At 29.1% G+C, this 14,675-nt stretch overlaps 1 protein-coding gene across 1 annotated transcript in view; it reads left to right on the top strand.

Annotated features, from left to right (window-relative positions):
* LOC135136655 (ATP-dependent RNA helicase vasa-like) overlaps window positions 1-8,412 on the top strand; it is a 34,478-nt gene extending 26,066 nt beyond the window's left edge. The window contains exons 7-8 of the mRNA XM_064066038.1: window positions 7,363-8,013; window positions 8,070-8,412. Of these exons, the coding sequence (XP_063922108.1) occupies window positions 7,363-8,013; window positions 8,070-8,132 (714 nt within the window). The 3' untranslated portion in view covers window positions 8,133-8,412. The remainder of the gene's footprint in view (window positions 1-7,362; window positions 8,014-8,069) is intronic.
* Window positions 8,413-14,675: the final 6,263 nt, after the last annotated feature.

The raw sequence follows: 14,675 nt of genomic DNA, 5'->3' as shown, positions 1-14,675 counted from the left end.
TAATTGAGAAATCAGAAAACTGAAAATTTAACGCAAAAATTTGAAAAATTCAAAAATTTAAATACTGAAGAACTGAAAAGTCAAAAAATCGAGAAATCGAAAAAACTAAAATTTAAAACAATGAATAATTAAAATATCGCAAAATTGAAGAATCGAGAGATCCAATTCAATTTGAAAAATTGAAAAATCGGAGCATTGAAAAATTGGAAAATCCAGAAATTGAAAAGCTCAAAAGAAAAAATCGAAAAACCGAGAAATCCAAAAATCGAAACATCGAAAAATTCAAAAACTGAGACTTCGAGAAATCGAAAAATCGGAGGATCGAGAAATTGAGGAGTCGGAAGCCGAAAAGGAAAGTTAAAAATTGAAAAATTGAGAAATCGAGCAATCAAAACAACGAAACATCTGAATTCGATAAATTGGGAAATTAAAAAATTGAATAATGGAAAAATTTTAAAAAAGAAAAACTGGAAAATCTAAAATTTAAAAATCGAGAAATTGAACAATCGGTTAATTCAAAAATCGAAACATCGAAAAATTGGAAAATCGAAAAATAAAAAAAATTGGACAATCGAAAATTTAAAAATTCCGAAAATTGAAAAATTGAAATATAGAGAACTGAAAACTCAAAAAATCGAAAAAAATTAATAATTTCAAAAATTGAAAAGTTAAAATTGAGAAATCGAAAAACTGAAAAATCACAAAATTAAACGAAATGTCAAAAAATTAGGAAATTAAAAAATTAAGAAAAAAAAGCAGAGTCTAAAAATCGCAAACTTAAAAAATCGAAAAATTGAAAAATCAAAAACCTGAATAATCGAAAAATTGAAGAACTGAAGAACTGAAAAATCGAAACTTTAGGAAGTGGAGAAATGGGAATATAAAAAAATAGATTAATTGAGAAATCCGAAAACTAAAAATTCAGAAACGTCAAAATTTGAAAAATAAAAAAATATTGAAAAACTAAAAAATCGAAAAATCTAAAATTTAAAACATTGAAAAGTTAAAATATCCTAAAACTCAAAAATGGAGAAATCCAAACATCAAAAAATCAAAAATAAAAAAATCTAAAATTTAATAATCGAAAAACTGAAAAATCAACGAATCGAGAAGTCGAGAATTTAAAAAATTGGACAATTGAAAATTCGGATAAATCAAAAATCGAAACATCGAAAAATCGAGAAACCGAAAAGCAAAAAATCTAAAAACCAACAAATCGAAAAATCGAAACATTGTAAAATTCAAAAAGTGAGACATCGAGAAATCGAAAAATCAAAATACAAAAAAAATCGAGGAGTCGAAAAATCAAAAAAATTGAGAAACCGAAGTAGGCCAAAATCGAAAAATCGAAAACTTAAATATGGAAAAATTGATAAAGCGAGAGATTGAATAATCAAAACATGGAAACATCCGAATCTCAATGAATTGAGATCTCAAAAAATTTAAACATTCGTAGATTTAAAAAATTAAAATATAGAATTGGAAACTCGAGAAACTGAAAAATCTAGAAATTTAAAAATTAAAATATGAAAAAGTTGAAAAATTGAGAAATTGAAATAAAAAACAAAAAACTGAAAATCCAAAAATAAAAAATAGAAAAATCTAGAAGTCGAAAAATGAAAGAATCGAAGTATTGAAAAATATCAAAACTGAAAGAAATATCCAAAAATTGAGAAATCGACAAACCAATAAAGCGAAGTCGAAAAATCGAAGAATTGAAGAACTGAAAAATCGAAACTTTGAGAAGTGGAAAAATCAAAAATAGATTAATTGAGAAATCAGAAAACTGAAAATTTAACGCAAAAATTTGAAGAATTCAAAAATTTAAATACTGAAGAACTGAAAAGTCAAAAAATCGAGAAATCGAAAAAACTAAAATTTAAAACAATGAATTATTAAAATATCGCAAAATTGAAGAATCGAGAGATCCAATTCAATTTGAAAAATTGAAAAATCGGAGCATTGAAAAATTGGAAAATCCAGAAATTGAAAAGCTCAAAAGAAAAAAATCGAAAAACCGAGAAATCCAAAAATCGAAACATCGAAAAATTCAAAAACTGTGACTTTGAGAAATCGAAAAATCGGAGGATCGAGAAATTGAGGAGTCGGAAGCCGAAAAGGAAAGTTAAAAATTGAAAAATTGAGAAATTGAACAATCAAAACAACGAAACATCTGAATTCGATAAATTGAGAAATTAAAAAATTGAATAATCGAAAAATTTTAAAAAAGAAAAACTGGAAAATCAAAAATTAAAATTCAAAAAATCGAAAAATTGAAATATAGAAGAACTGAAAACTCGAGATATCGAAAAACCTAGAATTTTAAAAAATGAAATATTAAAACATCGAAAAGTTTAAAAATTGAGAAATCGAAGCATTAAACAGTCCCAAATTGAAAATCCAAAAAGGATAAAAGCGAGAAATCAAAAAAAATCCATCTCGAAAAATTGAAATATTGAAAAATCTCATAACTGAAAGAAATATTCAAAAAATTGAGAAATTAAAAAATTGGAAAATTGAGAAATCGAAAATCTAAAAAAGCAAAATTGAAAAATCGTAATCTTAAAAAATCGAAAAATTGAGGAATTGAAGATGTGAAAAATCGAAACTTTAGGAAATCCAGAAATGGACAAATAAAAAAAAAACTTTAGAAATCGGCAAACTGAAAATTTAGAAACGTGAAAATTTGAAAAATTGAAAAATCGAAATATTTAAAAATCGTAAAATTGAAGAGGACAAAAATTGAGAAATCGTATCATTGAAACATCGTAAAATCGAGAAATCGAAACATAAAAAAATCAAAAAAATTAAAATTGGAAAATCTAAAATTTAAAAATCGAGAAATTGAACAATCGGTTAATTCAAAAATCGAAACATCGAAAAATTGGAAAATCGAAAAATAAAAAAAAATTGGACAATCGAAAATTTAAAAATTCCGAAAATTGAAAAATTGAAATATAGAGAACTGAAAACTCAAAAAATCGAAAAAAATTAATAATTTCAAAAATTGAAAGGTTAAAATTGGGAAATCGAAAAACTGAAAAATCACAAAATTAAACGAAATGTCAAAAAATTAGGAAATTAAAAAATTGAGAAAAAAAAGCAGTCTAAAAATCGCAAACTTAAAAAATCGAAAAATTGAAAAATCAAAAACCTGAATAATCGAAAAATTGAAGAACTGAAGAACTGAAAAATCGAAACTTTAGGAAGTGGAGAAATGGGAATATAAAAAAATAGATTAATTGAGAAATCCGAAAACTAAAAATTCAGAAACGTCAAAATTTGAAAAATAAAAAAATATTGAAAAACTAAAAAATCGAAAAATCTAAAATTTAAAACATTGAAAAGTTAAAATATCTTAAAACTGAAAAATGGAGAAATCCAAACATCAAAAAATCAAAAAAAAAATCTAAAATTTAATAATCGAAAAACTGAAAAATCAACGAATCGAGAAGTCGAGAATTTAAAAAATTGGACAATTGAAAATTCGGATAAATCAAAAATCGAAACATTGTAAAATTCAAAAAGTGAGACATCGAGAAATCGAAAAATCAAAAGACAAAAAAAATCGAGGAGTCGAAAAATCAAAAAATTGAGAAACCGAAGTAGGCCAAAATCGAAAAATCGAAAACTTAAATATGGAAAAATTGATAAAGCGAGAGATTGAATAATCAAAACATGGAAACATCCGAATCTCAATGAATTGAGATCTCAAAAAATTTAAACATTCGTAGATTTAAAAAATTAAAATATAGAACTGGAAACTCGAGAAACTGAAAAATCTAGAAATTTAAAAATTAAAATATGAAAAAGTTGAAAAATTGAGAAATTGAAATAAAAAACAAAAAACTGAAAATCCAAAAATAAAAAATAGAAAAATCTAGAAGTCGAAAAATGAAAGAATCGAAGTATTGAAAATTATCAAAACTGAAAGAAATATCCAAAATTTGAGAAATCGACAAACCAATAAAGCGAAGTCGAAAAATCGAAGAATTGCAGAACTGAAAAATCGAAACTTTGAGAAGTGGGAAAATCAAAAGTAGATTAATTGAGAAATCAGAAAACTGAAAATTTAACGCAAAAATTTGAAAAATTCAAAAATTTAAATACTGAAGAACTGAAAAGTCAAAAAATCGAGAAATCGAAAAAACTAAAATTTAAAACAATGAATAATTAAAATATCGCAAAATTGAAGAATCGAGAGATCCAATTCAATTTGAAAAATTGAAAAATCGGAGCATTGAAAAATTGGAAAATCCAGAAATTGAAAAGCTCAAAAGAAAAAAATCGAAAAACCGAGAAATCCAAAAATCGAAACATCGAAAAATTCAAAAACTGAGACTTCGAGAAATCGAAAAATCGGAGGATCGAGAAATTGAGGAGTCGGAAGCCGGAAAGGAAAGTTAAAAATTGAAAAATTGAGAAATTGAACAATCAAAACAACGAAACATCTGAATTCGATAAATTGAGAAATTAAAAAATTGAATAATCGAAAAATTTTAAAAACGAAAAACTGGAAAATCAAAAATTAAAATTCAAAAAATCGAAAAATTGAAAAATTGAAATATAGAAGAACTGAAAACTCGAGATATCGAAAAACCTAGAATTTTAAAAAATGAAATATTAAAACATCGAAAGTTTAAAAATTGAGAAATCGAAGCATTAAACAGTCCCAAATTGAAAATCCAAAAAGGATAAAAGCGAGAAATCAAAAAAAATCCATCAATTCAAAAATCGAAAAGTCGAAAAATTGAAATACTGAAAAATCTCATAACTGAAAGAAATATTCAAAAAATTGAGAAATTAAAAAATTGGAAAATTGAGAAATCGAAAATCTAAAAAAGCAAAATTGAAAAATCGTAATCTTAAAAAATCGAAAAATTGAGGAATTGAAGATGTGAAAAATCGAAACTTTAGGAAATCCAGAAATGGACAAATAAAAAAAATACTTTAGAAATCGGCAAACTGAAAATTTGAAAAATTGAAAAATCGAAATATTTAAAAACCGTAAAATTGAAGAGGACAAAAATTGAGAAATCGTATCATTGAAACATCGTAAGATTGAGAAATCGAAAAATAAAAAAATCGAGAAATAGAAAATTTAAGGAATGAAGGAATCGGAAAAGCCCAAAATTGAAATATTGAAAAATTGAGACATTTAAAGTTGAAAAATCGAGAAATCGACAAGCCGAAAAATCCCAATAGCGTATTTAGGTATAAATCACAAGATCAGGACTATTCTACTTTTTAAAATTTAAATACATAACATTATAAATTGGAAAATGTTGATTTTTTTTTCCAAAAATCTTGACGTCTAAGGTGAAAACTCGACACGGATGCATAAACCGTAAACGGGGCGAAACTACAATTTTACTATTGTAAAATTTGGAGATTGCGTCATTTCATTGTTCGTGACAAATTTTGGAGGGTGTAATTTGATAATACAATTTGCAATGTAAATTTTATCATTCGGGAACATTATGTATTAAATCGTTAAGATGTTCAAGAACTTTGTTCACTTATTCGTTGTAAAGTCCAGTGGTCGAAACGGGTTAGTTCTTCGTAATAGATGTGTATCAGATCAACTCTAACGAATATCGGTTTATAGATAAATCGCTTAAAGCTGATATTGGCCTGAGTGTGCTTTGGTCTGTAAATCAAACAAGTTCTCAGGCGAAGAAAAATTGCATGTGGAGGGAGACTTCGGATTACAAATCGTGCCAAGAAAGACATATTTGGGAGAGATGGATTTTCAGGTGCTTGACTAGCGGTAATTTTAAATTGTTTGCTGTCGTTCGCGAAGTGAAGAACACAATTTCATTAAAATGATAATTATAAAATTATCATAATCACTATTGGTGTTAATTAACACAAATGATTTCGTTAATAAATTCATAGAAACCTATATGGGATTTTTTCATGCCTTAGAAAATTAAAAAGTAAAAAATACAATAACAAAAATTTTAAAATGCGGTTTACGAAAAATTAGTTGACCTGTGCAAAGAAGAAAATTTTGGAAACGCTGACAAATATGACATCTTAAAAAAAAAAACACTTGAAGAAGTGCTTTCGGCGTAATGTTTTTGATGCTCGCGTGAACAAAATACTCTGTCAGTGTGCAGTGCGCAAAGAGTTAACTGTGCAGATCTAGCCGAAAATCGGAAGTAATAAATCATCCCATCGGTTGAAGAACGTTGGGTCGGTGCACTGATGTCGGTGTTATATCCCGAGAGGGGCCCAATACACCCAATAAAATGGAACAGACAAAATAAAGCTTCAAACATGATTATTTTTATACTAAAATTCTGAAGTTTATACACTGCACATTTTATTTATTTATTTATTTTATCTTGTTTTCGAACTATAATAAACATTTCAAACAATGTCTGTAACTTATTTTAATGTAAATTATATTCATGTGGTTAACAAAATCAGATGTAATATTAGTGTGATTTTGACCTTATTCTAGATTTTATTACAGCAGAACGGCGTATCCTTTTTAAATTTTAGAAGTTACGGAAACTAGTTCAAGAAACAATTAGTTATCTCGTATTTTTGGAACAAAATCTACCAAAATGTCCGATAACAGCAATTGTTTTTCATAGAAACAAACAGTCTTCAAAGCAGCCTTTAACAACTCGATATTACAAACATGCCTCTTAAGTTCTTTATGCGTTTTTTTCTCTCTTGTAATTATTTGTAATGTTAACGCCGAACGTTTGTGTCATTCTGTTATTTACTTTGAACATATATTTTCATTTTGTGTTAATATTTTTGTAACACCACGAATCTAAATTTTACTTAAAATCTTGTTTTACTTTAATCTTGTAAAACTAAACAATTATACCAGTTTAAAAACCCTTGGTAAGTTTCTGTCAGTCTTCAGATATAGTCAAATAAAAATATGCGTCAAATTCATTTAAATTCAATTCTTTCTTATCACGTTACAACGCGTTGCTTCATATTTTTTATGTCAAGTATATTTTCATATTTTGTACATATATGTTTATACACATTACTGTTTACGGAACAATGTTAATTATGGATTTATGGATAATTCCTCGTATAAGAGCAGAGTGAAGGGTGTTTGCCTTTGCTAATGTTTGATGGCGCCATCTGATTTAGAGTAAAATAAACGTAATACGTTGGCTCACTGTAGTGAAAATGCGCGTTGACGAAAAATTTGTCCCACACCCCCTGGATTCCTTGTCCTAAAGCTCACTATTTAGGCGAAGTAAAATTTGTATTAGGTTGTCCAACTATAATATACTTAAACAATGGTACTGTATAGCCTGTCCGAACTGCGGTCCAAATTTTGTAACTACCAAAAATCTATCTACATTTTTCATCTTGTCTTTTCAGGGAGAAAGAAAAACATTGATGTTTTCAGCCACTTTTCCCGAAGAAATCCAAGAGTTGGCGGGAAAATTCTTACACAACTACATTTTTTTGGCTGTGGGAATTGTAGGAAGCGCATCAACAGACGTCGAACAAAAATTCTTTCAAATAGGCAAGTACGAGAAAAGAACTAAACTACTAAGCATACTGGAACAGGCTCCAGACGATCGAACTTTGATATTCGTTGAAACAAAACGAAATGCCGATTTTCTAGCTTCCTTTTTGAGTGAGCAAAATATTCAGTCTACTAGTATTCATGGTGATAGGTATCAAAGTGAAAGAGAACAAGCCCTGCTTGATTTCAAAACCGGTAGAAGAAAAGTATTGGTTGCCACTGGAGTCGCCGCTAGAGGACTTGATATCAAGGACGTACAACACGTCATTAACTACGACTTGCCAAATTCGATTGACGAGTACGTGCATAGAATTGGGAGAACCGGTCGCGTAGGAAATTACGGTAGAGCTACTAGTTTCTTTGACGATGAACACGATCGCAATCTAGCGCCTGCACTAGCTAAGATTCTTTCTCAAGCCAGTCAAGAAATTCCAGAGTGGCTGGGAAGCTATAGTCATGGGGGTTCTGCTAATCAATTTGGTGGACGAGATATTAGAGGGGTACTTGAAGTTTTAATCAGTGTTATTTTTACTGTAATAATGTTATTTTCTTTTAGGATAATTTCGGCCGTGGTCAAGATTTTGGAGCGCCACCTGTTGACATAGAAGACTCATGGTAGAGAATACCATGCATGACACTTAATTCTTGTTCTCATTAAGTAGCTTTGCTTTTTTTTTTTTCTTGATTTATATAGTTTGGTATTACAGAATGTTTGCACATTACGTGTTGAGTTTTGTTTTAGTTCTAGTGTTTACCGTTTTCATATATTCGATTTTCTCTGTTGACAAAAACTGTGATACTTAACTTTTAGAACTAATAGTTACAGTATCCTTATTATATTGTTATACAAAGAGGAGAAGCATTCCAAGTTGATTTCAATAAATATTTTTGCATACTTACGTAGTGTTTGTAATTTCTTTGCTTAGGTATTAGAGCTTCAGGAAATTTCATCAAACAAACCTTAAAATACAATATCGTGCTGTGATTTCAAAAGCTTTTTCTTTCACTAGTAGCCATAAATTGTCGATTTATATTGAGGCAGTGAAGTTCAATTTTACTATTATTTATTTTTAATATATGCCCACTAAATTTAGAAAGTGGTGGATTGTTTAACTATGAGGTTGGTAACCATGTTGCTGCGTCAAAATCACGTGTTTTCGAAAGGGCTATCTAAAGTACTTTGGAATTAAATTCTAGTCAATTTATTAAGCTATTAAAGTTTTAGTGGTTGCAAATAATGCATCTGAGTGACAAAAAAATTACTTTTTTAAAATAAACTATGCAACTAACAATACTTGAGTATATGCACGGTAGTTGGTAGACGGTGGAAAACATAGACAAAGCACGCTCTGTTAGTGTCTGTTACTTTGTCTATGGTGGAAAATTAAATTAATTCACCGACAAGTTTAGTGCCGCCTCTCAGATTTGAACTTTACTAAAGACCCATGACAAAGACCACACGCATTTGTATAACTTGCCTAAATGTTTCATTTCTTATTAAAAAATGAACAACAGCAACTTCTAATTGCTGAGGAAATTTTGTCAAAGATGTTTGCGGATTCTGCTCAAATCGTCTCAAATCATCAACAACTTCCTTAGATACTGCAGGTCTTCCAGGAGACTTCCCTTTGTTGACACTGCCAGTTCGAACAAATCTGTCTCTAATGTGAAATGTGAGCTTCTAACGATGTCTTAAGAATTATTAAATCACGATATTTGGCCAGATATTCTTCTGTCAGATCAAGAGGCGGGGCTTAATTGGAAAATCCGTTTGTTTACAAAAATTTACCATTTGAATATGTTTTAAGTTGCTTGTTCTGAAAAGGCGACTACGTATATTAAGAAAAAAGGCAAAGTATAAGCCCCGCCCACCCACCCTATCTCAATTGTGATGATTTTTTTTTAATCGTCGAGAGCCAAAGGAGCGGAATTGTACTGCAAAATCCGTATCATTTCTCTACAAGAAATTACCATCAAAGACATGTTTTTGAGTATCGTGTTATTCAAAGAATACTACGTATATTAAGAAAAAATGAAATTAATAAATTGTAGAAATAGAGTCCAGCGATTCTAGAGATCCTAAAGATTATATAGATTTTAGAGTTTTTAGAGATTCTAGATTCTGGAGATACCAAAGATTGTGGATACTCTAAAAATTGTAAAAATTTTAAAAATTCCAAAATTTCTAGGGATTCTAAGCATCCTACAGACCCTTCTTTAGATTCTGAAGATTTTAGAAATTCTAAAGATTCCAGACGTTCTAAAGATACTAGAAATTCCATAGGATTTACAGATGCAGGGTTTTCAGAGATTCCAAAGATTCTAGAAATTCAAAAAATTATACAGAATCTAGAAATTCTAGAAATTGTACAAGATGTAGAGCCTAGCGATTGCAGCCATTCTAGAGATTCTGAAAATTCTGGAAATACTAAAAATTGTAGACACTCTAAAAATTGTGAAAATTCTAAAAATCCCAAAGATTTCAAAAGTTTTAGATTCTAAGTATTCTAGAGACCCTAAAAATTCGTTACATTCTGAAGATTTTAGAGACTCCAAATTTTCCAGGCTCTCTAAAGATTCTAGAGATTCAAAAGATTCTAGTAATAACAAATTATACAGAATCTAGAAATTCCAGAAATTGTACAAGTTTTAGAGTTTAACCATTCTAAAAATTCTACAGGTTCGAAAAATTCGAAGGATTCTAAAGATTCTAGAGGTTCTGGAGATTCTGGATATACTAAAGATTGTGGACACTCTAAAAATAGTAAAAATTTTGAAGACTCCAAAGATTCCAAAAGTTCTAGGGATTGTTTAGATCCTGAAGATTTTAGAGATTCTAAAGATTCCAAACGTGCCAAAGATACTAGAAATTCCTCCATAGCATTTACAGATTCAGGGTTTCCAGAGATTCGAAAGATTGTAGAAATTCAAAAAATTATACAGAATCTAGACATTCTAGGAATTGTACAAGATGTAGAGTCTAGCGATTGCAGCCATTCTAGAGATTCTAAAAATTTTGGAAATACTAAAAATTGTAAAAATTCTAAAAATGCCAAAGATTCCAAAAGTTTTAGATTCTAAGTATCCTAGAGACCCTAAAAATTCCTTACATTCTATAGACTTTAGAGATTCCAAAGTTTCCAGACTCTCTAAAGATTCTAGAGATTCCAGAGATTCAAAAGATTCTAATAATTAAAAAAAATATGCAGAATCTAGAAATTACAGAAATTGTAAAAGATGTAGAGTCTAGCCATTTTAGAAATTCTACAGATTTTTAGGGATTCTATAAATTCTAGAGTTTTTAGAGATTCTGGAGGTTCTGGAGATTCTGGAGAAACCAAAGATTGTGGATATTCTAAAAATTCTAAAAATTCCAAAGATCGAAAAGTTTTAGATTCCAGAGATTCCAGCCATTCTAGAAATTCTAAAGATTATATAGATTTTAGAGTTTTTAGAGATTCTCGAGGATCTGGAGATTCTGGAGATACTAAAGATTGTGGACACTCTAAAATTAGGAATTCTAAGTAGATTTCAAAAGTTTTAGATTCTAAGTATCCTAGAAACCCAGAAAATTTGTTACATTCTGAAGATTTAGAAACTCCAAAGTTTCCAGACTCTCTAAAGATTCTAGAGATTCAAAAGATTCTAATAATTAAAAAAATTATGCAAAATCTAGAAATTCCAGAAATAGTTTTAGAGTCTAGCCATTCTAGAAATTCTACAGGTTCGAAAAATTCGTAAGATTCTGTAGATTCTAGAGTTTTTAGAGATTCTAGAGGTTCTGGAGATTCTGGAGGTACCAAAGATTGTGGACACTCTAAAAATTATGAAATTTTAAAAATTCCAAAGATTCCAAATGTTCTGGGGATTCTAAGTATCCTAGTGTGATGTCTTATTTGGTCATTTTTCTAGCTTATATATTCTGTCAACTGTCATTCTCTATCTCTTTTTTAAGCTAGTTCATTACACCTAGAGACCCTAAAAATTCTTTAGATTCTGAAGATTTTAGAGATTATAAAGATTCCAGACGTTCTAAAGATACTATAGAAATTCCATAGGATTTACAGATTCAGTGTTGCCAGAGATTCCAAAGATTTTAGAAATTCAAAAAATTATACAGAATCTAGAAATTCTAGAAATTGTAAAAGATGTAGAGTTTAGCCATTCTATAAATTCTAGAGTTTTTAGAGATTTTGGAGGTTCTGGAGATTCTGGAGAAACCAAAAATTGTGGATATTCTAAAAATTCTAAAAATTCCAAAGATCGAAAAGTTTTAGATTCCAGCGATGCCAGCCATTCTAGAGATTCTAAAGATTATATAGATTTTAGAGTTTTTAGAGATTCTCGAGAATCTGGAGATTCTAGAGATACTAACGATTGTGGACACTCTAAAAATTGTAAAAATTTTAAAAATTCCAAAGATTCCAAACGTTCTAGGAATTCTAAGCATCCTAGAGACCCTAAAAATTCTTTAGATTCTGAAGATTTTAGAGATTCTAAAGATTCCAGACTTTCTAAAGATACTAGAAATTCCATAGGATTTACAGATTCAGGGTTTTCAGAGATTCCAAAGATTCTAGAAATTCAAAAAATTAGAGAGAATCTAGAAATTCTAGAAATTGTACAAGATGTAGAGCCTAGCGAGTTTCAGCCATTCTAGAGATTCTGGAAATTCTGAAAATACTAAAAATTGTAGACACTCTAAAATTCTAAAAATATCAAAGATTCTAAGTATTCTAGAGACCCTAGAAATGCTTTAGATTCTCAAGATTTTAGAGATTCTAAAGATTCCAGACGTTCTAAAAGACTAGAAATTCCATGGGATTTACAGATTCAGGGTTTCCAGAGATTTCGAAGAATCTAGAATTTCAAAAAATTATACAGAATCTAGAAATTCTAGAAATTGTACAAGATGTAGAGCCTAGCGATTGCAGCCATTCTAGTGATTCTGGAAATTCTGGAAATACTAAAAAATGTATACACTCTAAAAATTGTAAACATCACAAAGACTTCAAAAGTTAGATCCTAAGAATCCTAGAGACCCTAAAAATTAGTTACATTCTAAAGATTTTAGAGATTCCAAAGTTTCCAAACTCTTTAAAGATTCTAGAGATTCTAGGGATTCAAAAGATTCTAGTAATTAAAAAAATTATACAGAATCTAGAAATTCCAGAAATTGTACAAGTTTTAGAGTCTAGCCATTCTAGAAATTCTACCGATTTTTAGAGATTCCACAGGTTCGAAAAATTCGAAGTATTCTATAGATTCTAGAGTTTTTAGAGACTCTAGACATTCTGGAGAAACCAAAAATTGTGGACACTCTAAAATTGTAAAAATTCTAAAAATTCCAAAGGTCTAAAAGTTTTAGACTCCAGTGGTTCCAGCAATTCTAGAGATTTTGAAGATTCTAGGGAATCTAAATATCCTAGAGGCCCTAAAAATTCGAAAGATTCTGAAAATTATTCTTAAGTTTCCAGACTCTCTGAAGATTCCAGAGATTCCATAGGATCTAGGTATACAGAGATTCTAAAGATGTTAAAGATTCCAGTAATTCAAAAAATTATACAAAATCTATAAATTCCAGAAATTGTACAAGTTTTAGAGTCTAGCCATTCTAGAAATTCTATCGATTTTTTGAAATTCTACAGGTTCGAAACATTCGAAGGATTCTAATAGATTCTAGAGTTTTTAGAGATTCTAGAGGTTCTGGAGATTCTGGAGAAACCAAAGATTGTGAACATTCTAAAAATTGTAAAAATTCCAAAGATCCAAAAGTTTTAGATTCCAGTGGTTCCAGCAATTGTAGAGATTTTGGAGATTCTAGGGAATCTAAATATCCTAGAAGCCCTAAAAATTCGAAAGATTCTGAAGATTTTAGAGATTCTAAAGATTCCAGACGTTCTAAATATACTATAAATTCCATAGGATTTACAGATTCAGGGTTTCCAGAGATTCCAAAAATACTAGAAATTCAAAAAATTATACAGAATCTAGAAATTCTATAAATTGTACAAGATGTAGAGCCTAGCGGTTGCAGCCATTCTGGAGATTCTGGAAATTCTGGAAATACTAAAAATTGTAAAAATTTTAAAAATCCTAAAGATTTCAAAAGTATTAGATTCTAAGTATCCTAGAGACCCTAAAAATTCGTTACATTCTGAAGATTTTAGAATTTCCAATAAACGCTATTATTATTATTATTAGTATTATTATTAATATTATTATTTTAGAGATTCCAAATTTTCCAGACTCTCTAAAGATTCTCTGATGAGGTAGATATTTATATAGTATAAACATTATTTTTGACTTCCAAAGATTCTTCTAATTAAAAAAATTATACAGAATCTAGAAATTCCAGAAATTGTACAAGTTTTAGAGTCTAGCCGTTCTAGAAATTCTACAGATTTTTAGAGATTCTAGAGGTTTTGGAGATTCTGAAGAAACCAAAGATTGTGGACACTCTAAAAATTGTAAAAATTCCAAAGAGTCCAGAAGTTCTAGAGATTCTAAGTATCCTAGAGACCCTAAAAATTCTTAAATTCTGAAGATTCTAGAGATTCCAAAGATTCCAGACGTTCTAAAGATACTAGAAATTCCATAGGACTTACAGATTCGGAGTTTCCTGAGAATCCAAAGATTCTAGAAATTAAAAAAATTATAGAGATAGTAGAAATTCCATAGGATTTACAGATTCAGGGTTTCCAGAGATTCCAAAGATTCTAGAAATTCAAAAAATTGTACAGAATCTAGAAATTCTAGAAATTGTACAATATGTAGAGCCTAGCGAATGCAGCCATTCTAGAGATTCTGGAAATTCTGGAAATACAAAAAATTATACTCTTTTAAAATTGTAAAAATTCTAAAAATCCCAAAGATTTCAAAAGTTTTAGATTCCAAGTATCCTAGAGACCCTAAAAATTCTTTACATTTTGAAGATTTTAGAGTTTCCAAAGTTTTCAGACTCTCAAAAGATTCTAGTGATTCTAGAGATTCAAAAGATTTCAGTAATTAAAAAATATATACAGAATCTAGAAATTCCAAAAATTGTACAGGTTTTAAAGTCTAGCCATTCTAGAAATTCTACAGGTTCGAAAAATTCGAAGGATTCTATAGATTCTAGAGTTTTTAGAAATTCTAGAGGTTGTGGAGATTCTGGAGATAC

The sequence above is a fragment of the Zophobas morio genome, unplaced genomic scaffold, assembly GCF_036711695.1.
Source record: "Zophobas morio isolate AGI-343-1 ecotype UQ-CSIRO unplaced genomic scaffold, CSIRO_AGI_Zmor_V1 ptg000026l, whole genome shotgun sequence".
In the NCBI taxonomy this organism is placed as follows: domain Eukaryota; kingdom Metazoa; phylum Arthropoda; class Insecta; order Coleoptera; family Tenebrionidae; genus Zophobas; species Zophobas morio.
The sequence above is the reverse complement of the archived record's forward strand: the minus strand, read 5'-3'. Positions and strand labels throughout refer to the sequence as shown.